This window comes from Centroberyx gerrardi, chromosome 11 (genome assembly GCF_048128805.1).
Source record: "Centroberyx gerrardi isolate f3 chromosome 11, fCenGer3.hap1.cur.20231027, whole genome shotgun sequence".
NCBI classification, from domain to species: domain Eukaryota; kingdom Metazoa; phylum Chordata; class Actinopteri; order Beryciformes; family Berycidae; genus Centroberyx; species Centroberyx gerrardi.
The window spans coordinates 18,895,816-18,911,078 of record NC_136007.1 but is presented as its reverse complement, the minus strand read 5'-3'; the positions used below and the strand labels follow the sequence as shown (position 1 = coordinate 18,911,078).

Genomic DNA, 15,263 nt, shown 5'->3' with positions numbered 1-15,263 from the left:
TAATGATTATTTATATTACCAGGTAAGCACAAATACCTTTCTGCACGATACTTTTGCATAACATCCATGTAAAGCAGAACAACTTCAGTGTTTCTGTCATCACGCAACATGTTTGAAGTATATCTTATGTGTTTATTAGTCTTATTTAAACGTTGGACACTAAGACTGTTAGATGACGCTGTGCTGTGTCTTGTGAAGCACAATGATTTCCCTGGTTGGTCGCCTTTGTCCTTCAGAGCCAGAGGACACTGGCTACAAATCCTACCATCCCACAGGCCTGTGAGAAGCAGTAAACGGACATTTCCATAGGGAGTTGGCTCTCCACGCTCCAGTGATATGCCTGTAATGCATGCATTTTAATGTGGCTCACCTCTCAAAGTGGGCCACTGCTGGACTGATGTTTGCATTCAGCTAAACTCTTCTAGTCAGCAACTCTGTGCATACCATAAGTCATAAGTGTAGGTGTGTGTGTGTGTGTGTGTGCGTGTGTGTGTGTGAAGCCATCCATTGATTGTTATTTTTCTCCTGGTGGTCCTTATTGTCTCATGAGATGCTACACGGTAAAGACGTGAAACGTTGCACCGTAATAGTACATGACACCTGCTACCCCCATATAATACTCCCATATAATACATGTATGTATTTTGACCCTAACTGTTAAACTCTTAAATGTCAAACTGGCAACACTCACTGAAAGGCGCACAGCCCTGTTTTCATATCGGGTGTTAGGAGGTGATGATGAACCTATCGGAACAGGGCCTCCAATATGATCCATAAAAGTAATGGTGTCCATGACACCATCAAATCCCATCAAGATGTATTCATGGGATCTAATATTGGTGAATAAAACAAACATTTTGTATTTTGTATTTTTGTTCAATACTGTCCCATATATTTCGTGAGTTTGGAATTCTAAGGTTCTATCTGGGTAAAGTGCAGTTCTGAGATATTGAGCATAACAGATTTGACATACCAGCTGGCAAAACTGTTATATACTTTCTATCTTCTTAAATATTTAACCCTAAAAGGTTCTTTAAAAAAAAAAATATATATATATAGATATATATAGATATATATATATATCTATATATACAGTATATCACCACACAAGCATAAAATAACATTCAAAGATCATGAATATGCGGGTAACTCAGTTTTGATGGGAAAAAAAAGTCTGATAGAACCATATAATTACAAACTAATTATGATTTCTAGAATTTCTATACATACAGTATATGTGTTGCATAGCTCTCAGACAAAAACTCCAAAATAAATGTTATAAAATATTTTTGTCGTGAAATAGTGTGCAAAATCCTCTCTAGAATACTTTCTTGAATACTTTCTGGAACAACTTCAGAGTGAATATTTACTGAGCGATAACAGACGCTGTAAACGGGGTAATGACTCCTCGCCGGCCTGGCCTTGCCCACTGTGTGGAGCCGTCGCTGCTCCTAATTTCCATACCAATCAATGACCTACAGTAATAATGGTGATGTATGGGCCACAGACGCAGCGCAATGGCTGCTGACCTTTCCCACAATCCCACACTGGGCAACCTTCACCCCCCCTTCCCCCATCAGCCCTATTCAACACCCTCCCTCCTTCCCTCCCCCCCCCCCCCCCCCCCCCCCCCCCCCCCCCCCTTGCCGCATCTCATCGTTGGCTTGATGTACACGGCTCGCCACACTCCAGTGCCTCTATGAATGTTAATGTCAGGAAAGGGGGGGGGGGGGGGGGGGGGGGGGGGAAGGAGCTGCCTGGTATAGGGAGCAACCTCACCTGGTCTGCAATGCACATCCATAAGGAGCTTTTAGCATGCATATTATTGCCCGTATGGCTAAGCTGTGGCTGGCTCTCTTAGATTGATGTCAGTGACAAATATACAGTGAAGTGCATGAGCATTAGGACAAATAGCTAGCGAGTTGCTGTTTGTTCATCTACAGTGTGGTATTGATTTCCTCTTGAAAGATGAAGATGAGGCAAAACAACAGACTGTCAGCATTTGATGAGGGGTTTCTACTGGCTGACCTGTTTGTTTTGTCAAAACCATAACAACTGCAAAAAAAGACAAGAGTTAACCCAGTATTTTGATTAGGCAACTGATTTTTTAGGTCATTTATAGTAGTTTAAGAAGCAAGGATTTGGCTGCTGGTGGTCTCTAATTTCCTTCTTGTGTCTTGTCCTGATACTCTCTCCCTCCTCTGTCTGCAGCGGGCTTGCTGGTGAATTAGCCTTCTTCCCTGTCACCCTGGTGTTCAGTATTCCTCAGCCAATGTTTACCAAGCTCTGGCAGAATGAGTATGTATGCATTATGTGGTGATGATCACAGTGCGTTGTAATCTTTGACCCTTGTGGCACGTTTCAAATGGGGATTGGAGATTAAGCTGCTCATGCAGCTGGCTGACAGGCTGCCTCCTGCCCCCTGACAGTCACACAGCCTGTCTGCAGGCCGCCCTCCCCGCATTAAAGACACAATACACCATTTATTTGAATTCTGGGTGTATTCAAATAGTTCTTGAAGAGTTTGACTTGTAGATGGAAATTGCTTTTGCCCATCATGATACATGTCTGTTTTACACTAGTGACAAACATTACAAATATTCTAAAGCCTCAATACACAGACACAAATACACATTTATGTATCAAAAGCACTCAAAAGCACTATCATAAATCACCATATAAACAAAGCCAATAGTGCAATAGTGCAAGCCAATAGTGCAATAGTGTTTTAGTTCCTGCAAGTACAGATTGGGCCTCTAAACCCAGCTAGACTGGGACTCATGTACTGGTTGACCAAGCTGTAGTGAGTAATAAGTTCAAGGGTCCTGAACTGCTTTAATATCTGACCCCACTGGCTTCACCATATAATATTAGACAGCTTCTAAAATAAAGTAGTGACTTGTAAGCACTGGGTGTGTTGCTTTACCATAAGTATTACCATAAGTAGGTTGATGGTCTGATAGAAATCCACTGCCAGTCATCAGTGAAATTAGCCTGATCTTCTCTCTGTTTACCGACCCTTCAGACGACTGTAGAGCTTGTCCAGTGTAAGTCAACTTGACATCCTTGACTTCCTGAAAGATAACTGATTTAGTGAATTGTTACTGCTGAGGATACCGCATACTGCCATCTAGTGTCTGCTTCACAGGCTCGCACAGACAGGTGTCTAAAAGATGCATTTGATCATATACAACATTTATCCATTTTGTTTTACTGGATGTTGGAAATATTTTGGAAGAGTATGCATGTTACAAGGCCACAGATGTGCTCATGTAAAACAATAGGCTTATTATTTATGTTAGAGAGGCGGGCTTGTGTCTGTTTCAATCTCAGAACAGCAGGGAAAATCTGAGCAAGGAAAATGAACGAGGAACACTTTCAATTCCCACCCACCCACCACCAAGCTGCCCTTGAGCAAGACACTTCAACCTCCAACCTTCAACAGTAGAAAGCTGTGGTGGCACGGGGCAGGCTCCAGGTGTGAACGTGTTCAGCTGTGTGAATGTGAGCCACGGTGTTGATGACAAAGGGCACACATGTTCAGTCAACCTTCCCAGGTGAAACAAAGGTTAAAAGACACTCAGTCAAATAAAGACACATTCAAAATGCGTGTTAGTCTGACTCGGGCTGCTTGGCACTTTGCAATTCGGTTGAAACGTTAAAGCCAGGCAGCATTTTGGAGCCGAGTCGAGCTCTTCAGACTCCTCCGACTGGAGAGACGGGGAACAGCTGGGGCCTGGCGCTCCCTCTGTGTCCGTCGACTCTTTGTCACGGGCAAAAGCCTCTTGTTTTCAGGCAGTAATCAGACAGCCCTGGGGCTCTGTAAAGACCCTGTTCTCTTTTCATCTCAACTGTTGCATACACCCCGCTAATTGGAATCCTGCAACTGGGTCACAGGCATTGTCTCTCAAGTGCTGTCAAGTCGTTGAGACGCGTGAATGTGGAATTATGGCTCCCTCAGATGCATGATTGAGTCTCCTCTCTGCTCTATCTTAATGCCTCTCTTTCAATCTCATCGCAGACACTGATTTTCTCTTTTCCCCCATAATTCTCTTGCTGTTTCCGCCTTCCCTCTTTGTCAGTGTTCTGTCTGTAAGCAGCAGTCACTGGGGCTTGGTCATCTGAACAAAATCTCTCATTTCGATAATTAAAAAAAGGCTTGAAAAATACTAGAGAACAAAATCTCAGTCTGTGACTTCTTTTCTCTTTTATTTATATCCATTTTGTGTCTTTTCAGGTCTTTGCCTAGTGGAGCTAAGCAGCAGGCTGGATCAGGACAGCAAAGTGCACACTGCATAACCTGCTTTTGTGTCTCTGATAGTCCAGGTAGACTGCACCGTTTCAGCATCTTGGTACGTTTCAAGATTGTCGTACACTCAGACACATATTTTAAACGTTTTGTATAATGAGGATGTGATATTTTGATGTCCATAGGGAAATTTTCTTTTGGCTTGCAACCCTGAAGAACAGAGCTTTTGATACATAAAATGTTTTCAGCCTGGTTCCTTTATTATAATAATAATAAAAGTGACTATTTCTGCTGCCCAACAAAAGGGGAATAAAACCTGCCTCGAATGTTGATGTAATTAAATGTATTTTATTGTAATTCAACCCTACTGCCCTGCATTATAAACTAGGGAAAGAACAACAATTGTGGCCAAACTCAGCATTAAGCAGATTCCTGCAACTTTCTCCATACAATCCCCTTCCCTGCACTCCAGTGGTTGAGGAAGGACCTGATTCTGCAGTTTGTCAGTGATTAAAAGAAGAATTAGCCAGCCTAGCATGCCTCCACAAATGAGCAAAACCCTTTGGGAGACCAGAGAGACCAAGCAAGGCGCATTTCCAATTATACCACCAAATGACTCATTTTCTTATTGGGCCTCCTATAATTGTGGTGGGTATTGGGTGCATGCAACTCAATTTGTCTTACATATTTGTTGGTAGGATGGTAATAGAGTTGACGGAGCCAAGGGGATGATATGAAAGAACAAGACAAAAAAAGAAAGGAAAAAAAAAACAAAGGGATGAGATGGATCCCTCACTATTTGTTTGATCAGCTTCATCCTCCTTAAGACTGTTGAAGTTTAAACGCCTGGAAAAAAAATGCCACTTTAATCATCTGTGGGTTGAGGAATGAGGAGACTATCATTTTAGAGTAATCAGAAAATGTCTCTCCAGAGTATTACACTTTGTACCGACTGGTAAAATTAATGAGGCTCCCAATGATGTGATTATCTGTCTTGAGGATCATCAATATGTAAAAAGCAAATAATTGAGAAATTAAATTAGTGCAGTTTCTTGGAAACTTGAGTTTTGTTGCATTCACCGTTTTACTTTTTGCTATAATCTGCAATAAAAAAAAATGAATACAGTGATTCTAAAAACTTTGCACAAAGACAAAAAGCTGTAAACCGAGTTAGGTAGACTTTATTAAATTTGCAAACACAATTAGAGCTCATCACTGTAAATTTGCTCTCCATCCTCATACAGGAAACAACCAGCCACTTATAAAGTAACTGGACCACATGTCAACACAGGCACATAAAAGGCGCAGCACTGACCATGAAGCCATTTCACATTGCTAATGTTTGCCTTTGCAGCAGTGTATACGACACGATGACCTATGACTGAATTACACATGGTGGTATTTTGTTATATTATTACATACTCTACGTTTTTACACCGTTTTACCATACAGTAGCCAGAATGTGTCCCTGTTCATCGATAACAAACTTGAGTGGAGAATCAACACACAATTCACACAGTTTTTCCTTGGAAAGTCAATATTAAAAATAAGTAATGTTTCATATACATTAAGTTCAAGTTCACATAAAATTTAAACATAACAGCAAAGCCTGGATTACAGTTAAAATCAGAAATCATACCTGACATCACATGTGTAAGTCCAGTGAACAGTACCTTTTGTTCTTTGTCAAAACAGACATTTAATAATTTAGTCACTTAATTGTAGTAAATTCAAAAATATTTTCTTGGTTAAAAAAAAAGAAAAGAAAAGTAAAGCAAAAAGAAAAAAGACTAATAAAAAAACAAACTGAACTTTCAATGATTGTTTTTGTGAGTAACCCACAACAGTTGGCAAGTTGCCGGATGCAATGTGAGGGAACAGTAAGCAGTAAAGTGCATTCAAAGCAGCATGTGTGTACTGTGTGAGTGAGAACAGAAGGGACAGCTGGTTTTCTGTCGGCTGTGGTTTTGTTGTGTGGCTAGCTGCCCATTGCTCACTCCAGGGTAACTGTGAAACAGTCAGGGTCTAAAAGGACCTTGTCCCTGCTCCCTGCTGGGCGCTCCTGTCCGCTGCTACAGTGCCCCACCGTGTTCCCTGTGTTTGATCAGTAATTAAGTGCTCCCTACTAAGGAGTGTAAAACCCCTTTTCTTGCCAACACTTCCAGCAATATGTTGTCATTGTCGAGTTTGCCATCAAAACACCTGCAAATCTTAATGAGCGTACCTCAAAAACCAAGGTGCATGACAACAAGATTCTGAATTTATTTCTGTGAAAATTCCAGTTCAACAGGATGGAGGCCACTGATTATCATGGAAGCAGGAGGACCTCCACTCGGGCCAACTGTGTAAACCCTCAACACACTACGACATGTTAGCTACTAGATATTTCTTTAGTCATTTTTCAATTGCACTTGAATACACTAAACACAAACTAATCTCAGCACTACCGTACATGTAAGACATTTACAAAATGCTATAATTGACATCAGTCCGCCGAACTCTTCCCCCAGTGAGAATCATTGCCAACGCTTCATCAGTAACCTGGCAGCCGCCAAGGGCCGTCATGTTGGCTCCTCCAGCCTCAGTTTCCAGCCCGGGTCCCGGTCAGGAGCCGCTCTGGCTATGGGCCGGGCTCCTGGTTGTGGTTGTGGGATGAGCTGGTCTTGAGCCAGGCAGGGAAGAGAGGGCAGGCTCCCTCTAGGAGGAGGCCGGGGTCTCCATGGTGGACAGGATACGCACCACCTCCGCTCGCTGTGTGGGCGAGATGTGCTGGGTCATGTGAACGATGGAATCCATGGCAACCTCTGGATTGGCTTGGACAAGACTAGGAAGAGAGAGGGGGAAACAAAGGGAAACTTGAGAAAATAATACCATAATCATATTTTGAAAACTGGATTGCACATCGGAGGGTGTTGGGTGAGTGGACGGGGGTAATGACAGGTGAAAATTGGTCCAGCAATATAATCATCCGCTACTGCCGAGAAGTGTCACCTGCGAATCTGCTTGAGGATGTGGTCTCTGCGGATGTACTTGATGTTCTCGTCGATGACGGACCTTGCACCCTCTTCTTCAGCTAGTTGCCTCTCCAACCACTCCACCACCTCCTCATTGCTATCCCACAGATAGGCCTGCGTAACGTAGGGAGGGGGGGGTGCAGAAGAGAGGATGAATCATTTTGAGTGAGATTTAATATATTAAATAAAAGAATTCAGACCGACAAAGTCCTTGACACAGAAAACAATGTGTAATATTTCTTATGACCTCGTGCATATGGACAAATGTCATTGGAAACTGAAAATAGAAAATCATTTGATGAAAATCTTGTGATCAAATTATCACAGTCTCCCACAGCAGCTCCACAGTTGCTTTCAGGACATACCGCTTGATTTCAACCTGGTCAAATTTTGCAGCATTGGAAAGGGAGGACTGGTGTCAGGACCGGACACCTTTCAATGTCTGTGCAACCTCATCATTTATTAATTTCACCACCCAAGAAAAATATAAATCTCTTTGATATTACTCATAAATTCTGTGAAACTTCAGATGAAAAATGAATAAAAGTGACATTGCAATGGATTAAAAACTAAAAGAATGAAATATAAATCAAAAAAATGGATGAAATAAAATGAATACACAAATAAATAAATAAATAAATAAAAATCACAATTTCTCTCATCAGGAGCAAAAAGAGATTGACAGCCACAAAGTGGGGGCTAGATGTCTTGTTGACTGGACCCGATAGGAAAATTAGTATTCATGAGTGCTGGCATCTCTGATCCCAAACAAAGCCAGGCTTGGGGGGCTTAGCAAAGATTTGGGGGCGGGTGTGGGTTAATGGTCTCATGCCTTTTTATGAACACTCCTGCTTGAGGTCCACAAGAACATTTAATGCCCTTATTAATCATTTTTAATCTGTTTGCTTTTAATTAAGAAACAGCGTGTTGCTCTCCTATCTGCACGTGCCAGGGCTGTGATTAATTGTGGCTTAAGACAGCCAGTCCTGATTGGGATAATATATTAGCTAACAAGAGGGCCACTTCTTAAGAGACCTCAAATGCTGCGCTGGCTCCTGTCACCCTGCGGCTCGTCCTCTGGGCCCCAAGTCTGGGCTGCAATGGACAGCACTTATCTCTGAGGGATGTTTATTTTCATTAACTACCATATCAATTCATCTCTATTTAATCAAGATGATTTAATAGGAATGCTTACTACTTCTTTATCTGGCATGCCTTGTGGTCGAGGGATGGGAGACGGACTTTTCTTCGGGACAAAAATCACCCTCTGTAATCATTACCAGGAGGCCAGAAGGTGTTTGTGTTTGAACACTCTACACACTACTCTGAAGAAAAAGTCAACTCATTTAGAGTTAAATATTTTAGCTACCCAATATTGGTATCATATACAGAAAACACAGTTATCATTCACGATAGAAGACTGGATATACTACAGAGATAAGTACATAATAATTGGCTGGGACTGAAACATAAATTAGTAATTAAGCCTAATTCCTAGTCTTTGCAAATGCACCACACTCCTACTCACTGGTGTTGTTACTTCTCTCTTGAGAAGCTAATTATTTTGCGTACTGTCTAAATCACTCATCACACATGGCAGATAGTCGTCATTGTGTAATACCAGGGTGTCAAATTTGTGGTGAGCTTGGCTATTTTATTGGTAAGTATCAATAAGCTCAATTTAGTCACTCTGTGGGTTAAGGTTAGTTTTCTAGGTTGACACCTGATGCCATTCCTTCAGTCAACTTAAATAATTAACAATCTGCAAGCAGCTACTGCTTTTTATTCACAGGTAATGTTAGCATTCATACGGATATGGCTGCTCTCTCTTATGCTAGTGTCTGTCCCAAACAGCCTGTTTACAATTTACATGCCTGGTCACCTCCAGTGTCTGATCTTGGCTGTCAACCTGTCAATCAAAGCTCTGTTGTGAACAGAAATGCTGCACCCACAGTTACTAAGACAGGCGCTAGATGTAATAAAACTGTGGGTGCATGAAACCTTTTTTTTTTATTTTTTTTTGTGAAAATGAAGGCAAAGATTTTTTTTGTGAATTTATAGCACTTTAAAAAGGTGAATTGCCAACAGTACAAACTGAATTAAAAAAGTCACCAACATGGGTCTTTATGTGTATGCTATGTAATACATTTTGTGACTGATAACAGTGACAAATTATAGTTGAACATTAGTTGAATACATAATTGCGTAGGCAAAACTATCCAAAAGTGTTCTAAATTCATGTAATGATTGTGGAATGATTCTCACCATTAAGGTGCTGAATAAAGATTGGATACTGTCCGACAAATCATTATAAATCATGTTATTATAGTTGTACTGAAAACAATTTGTCTTCAGAGACTCAAAGGCCTGGTAACATGGATCGTTTCTACCTGCTTTGAGGTGGCAGAATGCTGGAAGTATCATAGAGGTGGAACTTTGTTGTCTGAGAGACTCTTAGAGTTCAGAGTAAAACTAGAAAGAAAATATGGTTTAGGAAACAGCAGGCAAGTTAGGAGGGCAATGTTACTTGAAGAAATCAAATGGCCTGTCTCCTTTCAGAAAAGATGCAAGTCAACTCATGAATAATCCATACTGGAGGTGTACAAGGAACCAAAAATCATGCATTCATTTGTTTTGGGTCCTGTTGCTTATTACTACACATGACAAAATATTTATATCTAAATAAAGAGTGGCTGAATGTAGGCGACCAGTTGTCAATCGTGAATCAGTATGCTTATTCACTTTGTAGGTGTGAGGCCTTGTGTTATATATTAAACTTTTGAGATTTTGCAATAGCTTTTCTGAACAATAGCAGTTTCCAGTCCCATGCTCATTTTTGTCAAAATTTAGAAAAATACCGATATATTTGCTTGTTGGCAAGTGCTTTCACTTGAGAGGATAAGAGATTTTATGTGATACAAGTACAGACTGAATTGATCTGTGGGGTGCTTTTATTTTCTTAACTGTTAATACCTTAGTTCAAAATATAGCACATTCTTTGAGATACTAACTATAGTTTTCTACAGTATTCATTCAGAGCCAGTGACTACTGCTGTTAGAATGGAGCCTGAAAAGAGAGCAGCGGGTTTCACCTTCACAGCCCCCTCGGCCTCCACGAACCAGCGGCGCAGCATAGCCTGGATCTGGCCGTCAGTCAGCTCGCTGTTGGCCACTTGGATCTTCCTCTTCACCGTGTCCTCCAGCAGCAGGCGCCGCAGACGCCAGTAGAAGAACTGACGCGATGTTTGCCAATCCAGGATATCCTGAGAAAGACAAAAGAAAATGAACGGATTAATTAACGCTAATTATTACGAGCAGGTAGCGCTGGACCATATTAGAAAGTTTACTGGATGTAAAATTTCAGACAAACATTGCCCACAAATTACGATTCTCCATTAACTGTCAATGAAGCAGGTCCATGCTATGCATTTTGCACAGTTGACATCACAGACTAGAGACACAATTTTCTGTTTTGAAAAACAGTTCTTTATTTTTTACACTTTGATTAAGCAACATTGATTAAGCAATCCCGGGCCATAACAATATATTTTGATTAATAAAAAGATTGAGAGGATATGAAATAGTACTCTTAAATGTGAATGACCTCAATTTAAAGGGCTAGTTCAGGTTTATGAGCCTAGGTATCATATGTGGGAATCATTTCATTTTTGTCAAACATTTTGTGATACAAGTGTAACACTTGTAAAAAAAAAATAATTATACAGATGTATAAGTAAATTAAAATGTAGCATATGCAGTAGACTGAAGATCTGAGGAAATAAATTATACAGAGCTGCACCAGCATTAATCACAGATTCCTCTGCTGATGTACCTGATGGTTGAACACGTAGAACAGAACGGCTGTCATCTCTTTACAGTTACACTTCCCTACTATGAAAATACCCTGGCTACCTTCCATCTATGAAACAGCCTTTTGGTCATGTGAGTAAGCGAGTGTGTGTGTGTGTGTATGTATGTATGTGTTTGTGTGTGCTTTTATGTGAAAGATAGGCCTGGGATGGCACAGATGAGACGGGGCCTGCCTTAGGCTGTTCTGTGCTTGCTAAGGTGATTGACCAGGGTCATCAGAAGATAATTATGAGGACATGTCTCATAGCCTGGTGAGACTGGAACATTATTCACTAGGCAGGTGCAGCAGCAGCTAGACTGATACTGCCCTCTGGGCTTCGCAGGTTATTCACATACTGCACATTCATAGCACTGCATGTACAAGAGAGATAGCATCAAAGAACATCACACTTTGAAATGTACACACATCCGAGAAAGGCCATTTCACCACAATGCCTCTGCGGTGTGTTCCGATTACCATCTGTTTTTATCATGACTGCGTCAAGAAGGATTTTGCATGACACTGTGCTCACCGTGATAACGCCCTTCTCCTGCATGCGGCCTGGGGTGTCGTGGAGGTCTGCGAACTGCACAGCCACCTGGTGGTAGATTGGCAGGAGAAACTCCTCGCGCTCCTTCAGCTTTGTCTCCAGCTCCTTGCGGTCAGTGGGGCTCAGCTCTGGGGTTCCTGTTGGAAACAGTGAACAGCAATGGACAGGAGGGTTAAAAAAAGAAAAAAAAAAAAGAAAAAAAAAAGGGTTGTACCATAAAAGCAGTGGTGTCCAATCATTTGCCATCGAGAGCCGTGTGCATGCAGATTTTCATTCCAACCAAACACTACACCAGCTGATTTCACTGAGGAGGAACTAATAAGTGGAATCAGCTGCTGTAGTGTTCGCTTGGAATGAAAACCTGCATACTTTTGGCTCTCCATAGCACACGATTGGACATCACTGCTCTAAAAACATACTCTTCCCAAGAGTACATGGGAAAGAATTGGCAGGTGATGCTAATGCGAGTGAGTTTTTAATTCTTCAGCTTTGAATGCCATAAAGGCTGCTAGAAGTTCTCTCAATCTATCCTCACACAATAACACTCCTACGTTTGATTGGCCTTTCCTCATAGTCCCATTACCATCAAATCGGGTTCTACATGAGTGTGCAACTCTGAATTAGTTCCTGGTAACGGCATTTTGGTCTCGTGCTCTCCCAAACCCCTGGCTGCTGTCAGCATAGACTGATTTCTGTCAATTCCAATCTGTAAGCCCTCCACCCCTCCCCAGTAATGCTCCATTCCTCCAGTTTGCCCAAAGCCCCAACAAGCCCACACAGCATTGGACCACAGCCCCTTTGAGCCCAGAGGAAAATCAATAGGCTGTGCAGGAGAGACAGGAGAGCTGGTGATTGATCTGAGCGGGCTGTGATTGACACATCTCCCGGGGGAGCGCAGCGAGGATGATACAATCAACCCCAGATAAAGAACAAGAGTGACAGCGCACATGCTCCCACCTGATACATTGCTCCTTCTAACTAAGAGAGGACGGGAGGAACAGAGACACTATATGAGAACGAGGCTGAGAGGACAGAGACACCCATCTAGAAATGGAATGGGAACTGAAAGCTGGAGGACTCACCCAGTCTTTCGGCTAGGCCCGTATAGACGGGGTCCACTCTCCTCATGGTCTTCACCAGGTCCTTCCTCCTAAACTTGATCTCCACTGTTCCTTCAGGCTCCAACACTCCACCTCTGGAAAGAGGAGGGGGTAAAATAAAGATGTAAGTGAATGAGGGTGGCTTGTTTAAGACTCTACTAAATTGGGCCTTGGTTAGCGCGACTCACCGGCTGTCCTTGTCGGCGTACATCTCCATGTGGCGGGGGTTGATGGTGGGATCTATGACCACCCAGGAGCCTCCCCTCAGCTCAGCCTGGGGAGGGATATAGACCAGCACCGGCTGCTTGTACTCCCTCAACCCGTCCACAATGTAGGCACCAAACTTCAACACCTGGTCATACATGTCTGAGAAAAGGAATTTCATATTAGGGACTGAATAAATGCAATTCCAGATGACTGATTACTAGGGATGGGACGATATTCTTATCTCATGATACGATTCGATACGCGATATGGGATTCACGATTCAATACAACTGTGATATGATGTAATAAGTAAAAGTTCAATGAGACAAAGTCTGACTGTGCAGAATTATGTATATTTCTGAGCCACAAAGCTTTTTAGCAATGGCATTGGCTTGCTAGAATGTAAATAGCAATTTCAAAATGTCATTACAAAGTGCAAATAATATAATTTGGATGAGAGCTTGTGAAACTGTGATGAGCAAGCCGTCTCATTTGTGATTATTACAGCAGAATATAATGTAGCCAATATCGCGATTCATTTTTCTGCCCCACGGTACGTATTGTAACATTTTTGTATTGCGATATATTGAATTTTGATGTATCGTCCCATCACTACTGATTACCATGGATTCAGAGGTTAGAGGTACCTTTCATTCCTCCAGAAAAGCCCCTCCAGTTGGCAAACACAATGAGAGGTAGGCCCTCTCGGTTCAGGTCCTTGATGGCCTGGGCTGTTTTGAAGGCAGAATCTGGGAACCACACCTGACCTGCTTGTTGGATGATCTAAAAATACAATGCAGGGAATCACTACCCAGCATCACTACTTGGGTGTGTGTAAAATGTCTAAATGTGTGTGTGCCTGTCCAAGCTTGCATATATGTACAGAGAAACCATTACCTTAGCCTCTGAGTCCAAATTGGCTGGATCGGCTGGGATTGACAGCTCCACTGATCTAGTTTCCACAGCAACCACTCCGGTAGGTATCCCACCGAGCCTGTGGAGAGACGTCAGTCAGTGGCAACATCTATTACATGGCTACATTTTAGAAAGCTCATACCTGTACCTTTAGTGTAAAAAGATTCCTTTCTGACAATATGTCAGTTGAGATAGATGATGATGGGTTTGGTGTGCGGTTTGGACACTTACCTGGCTCTGCCCACCACCACACTCTGGGCCCATGGCTGCATGATCTCCATAAAGGAGCCATGGTCAAAGAAACCACTCTGCCATGAGCCTTTAGGTGCTATATATAGAAAGCAGGGAGAGTAGGGGAACATATAGAGTATAGAAAGAAATGGGAAGTGAAATGAAAAGAGAAATGGAGTTAATTCTGTGAAGTTCACAAATTATTCACGTCACAAAATTAGAAACCGAATCAAAGTCATTTTTTCCCCCCGTAAATACATTCTCCCCTTCCATAGCATTCTTAATAATCCACTGCTGTGTTCTCCATGCAGTCAGAGGTTGTGTATTTTTCACCCGGAATCTGTGATCTTGGCAGAGGCCATGATGGATGACTGTATAAGGAGGCTTGCTCAGCTCTTTTGCTGCCTGCAGACTGAGAGAAACATGCTCAGCCTATGAGGTTACCATTCAATTAAGCCTCACCACTCATCACTACCAAAGACATTGACTGGCTTCCAGCACGGTCCCCAATCTATTTGCTGTCCCAAGTTGTAATTACATTGATATGGAACCTGCTCGGTCCTGACCTGCTGTGTAAAACACACAGCATCCATTTTAGTGCTATCTTGATCCTGGCTTTGGAGGCGTGATGTTAGGCTTGGCTATGTCGCTCTCAATTTCTGAATAAGGACCCTCCTTTTCTAATGGCCTCTCTCTAGTCATGAATTAGCTTAACCCTTGACCCTGGGGATATCTGCCTGAAATGATAACACCTTATACTTATCTCAGAACAAAAAAACAAAACAAAAAAATACAGGCAAAAATGAAATTTGAGGGGTTTGGCTCTTTACAACTGCTGATATAGCATTTATTTAGATGAAAAAGATTAGTACAAGTGAGCATGGGTGAAACCACATAAATAGTAATTATACTTACAGCAAGGATGGTGGATTATAGGGTTATTTACTATACAGTGGTTTATTGTTGAATGAACGTTTTGCATCAGGATCTGATGTAGCTATCCCTTGCTCTATTTTGGGAGAGCATCTATGTAGAGACCTCACTTGGATATGAGAGGAGAAAGGGGGAAAGCACGCATGTCATTGGGGTTATCGAGTGGACATCACCCACTTGGGCTTATCGAGTGGGTAACACCCACTCAACATCAT

General features: G+C 42.1%; 1 protein-coding gene across 4 annotated transcripts in view; it reads right to left on the bottom strand.

Moving 5' to 3' along the window:
• Positions 1 to 5,414: 5,414 nt before the first annotated feature.
• Positions 5,415 to 15,263, bottom strand: part of acaca (acetyl-CoA carboxylase alpha) — a 40,047-nt gene continuing 30,198 nt past the window's right edge. For all 4 annotated transcript variants that reach the window (XM_071925432.2, XM_078286863.1, XM_071925433.2 and 1 more), the window contains 9 exons: positions 14,116 to 14,212; positions 13,867 to 13,963; positions 13,617 to 13,752; positions 12,952 to 13,129; positions 12,746 to 12,858; positions 11,646 to 11,800; positions 10,356 to 10,526; positions 7,241 to 7,377; positions 5,415 to 7,073 (listed from right to left, as the gene is read on the bottom strand). In XM_071925432.2, coding sequence (XP_071781533.2) covers positions 6,947 to 7,073; positions 7,241 to 7,377; positions 10,356 to 10,526; positions 11,646 to 11,800; positions 12,746 to 12,858; positions 12,952 to 13,129; positions 13,617 to 13,752; positions 13,867 to 13,963; positions 14,116 to 14,212 — 1,211 coding nt within the window. In that variant the 3' untranslated portion in view covers positions 5,415 to 6,946. The remainder of the gene's footprint in view (positions 7,074 to 7,240; positions 7,378 to 10,355; positions 10,527 to 11,645; positions 11,801 to 12,745; positions 12,859 to 12,951; positions 13,130 to 13,616; positions 13,753 to 13,866; positions 13,964 to 14,115; positions 14,213 to 15,263) is intronic.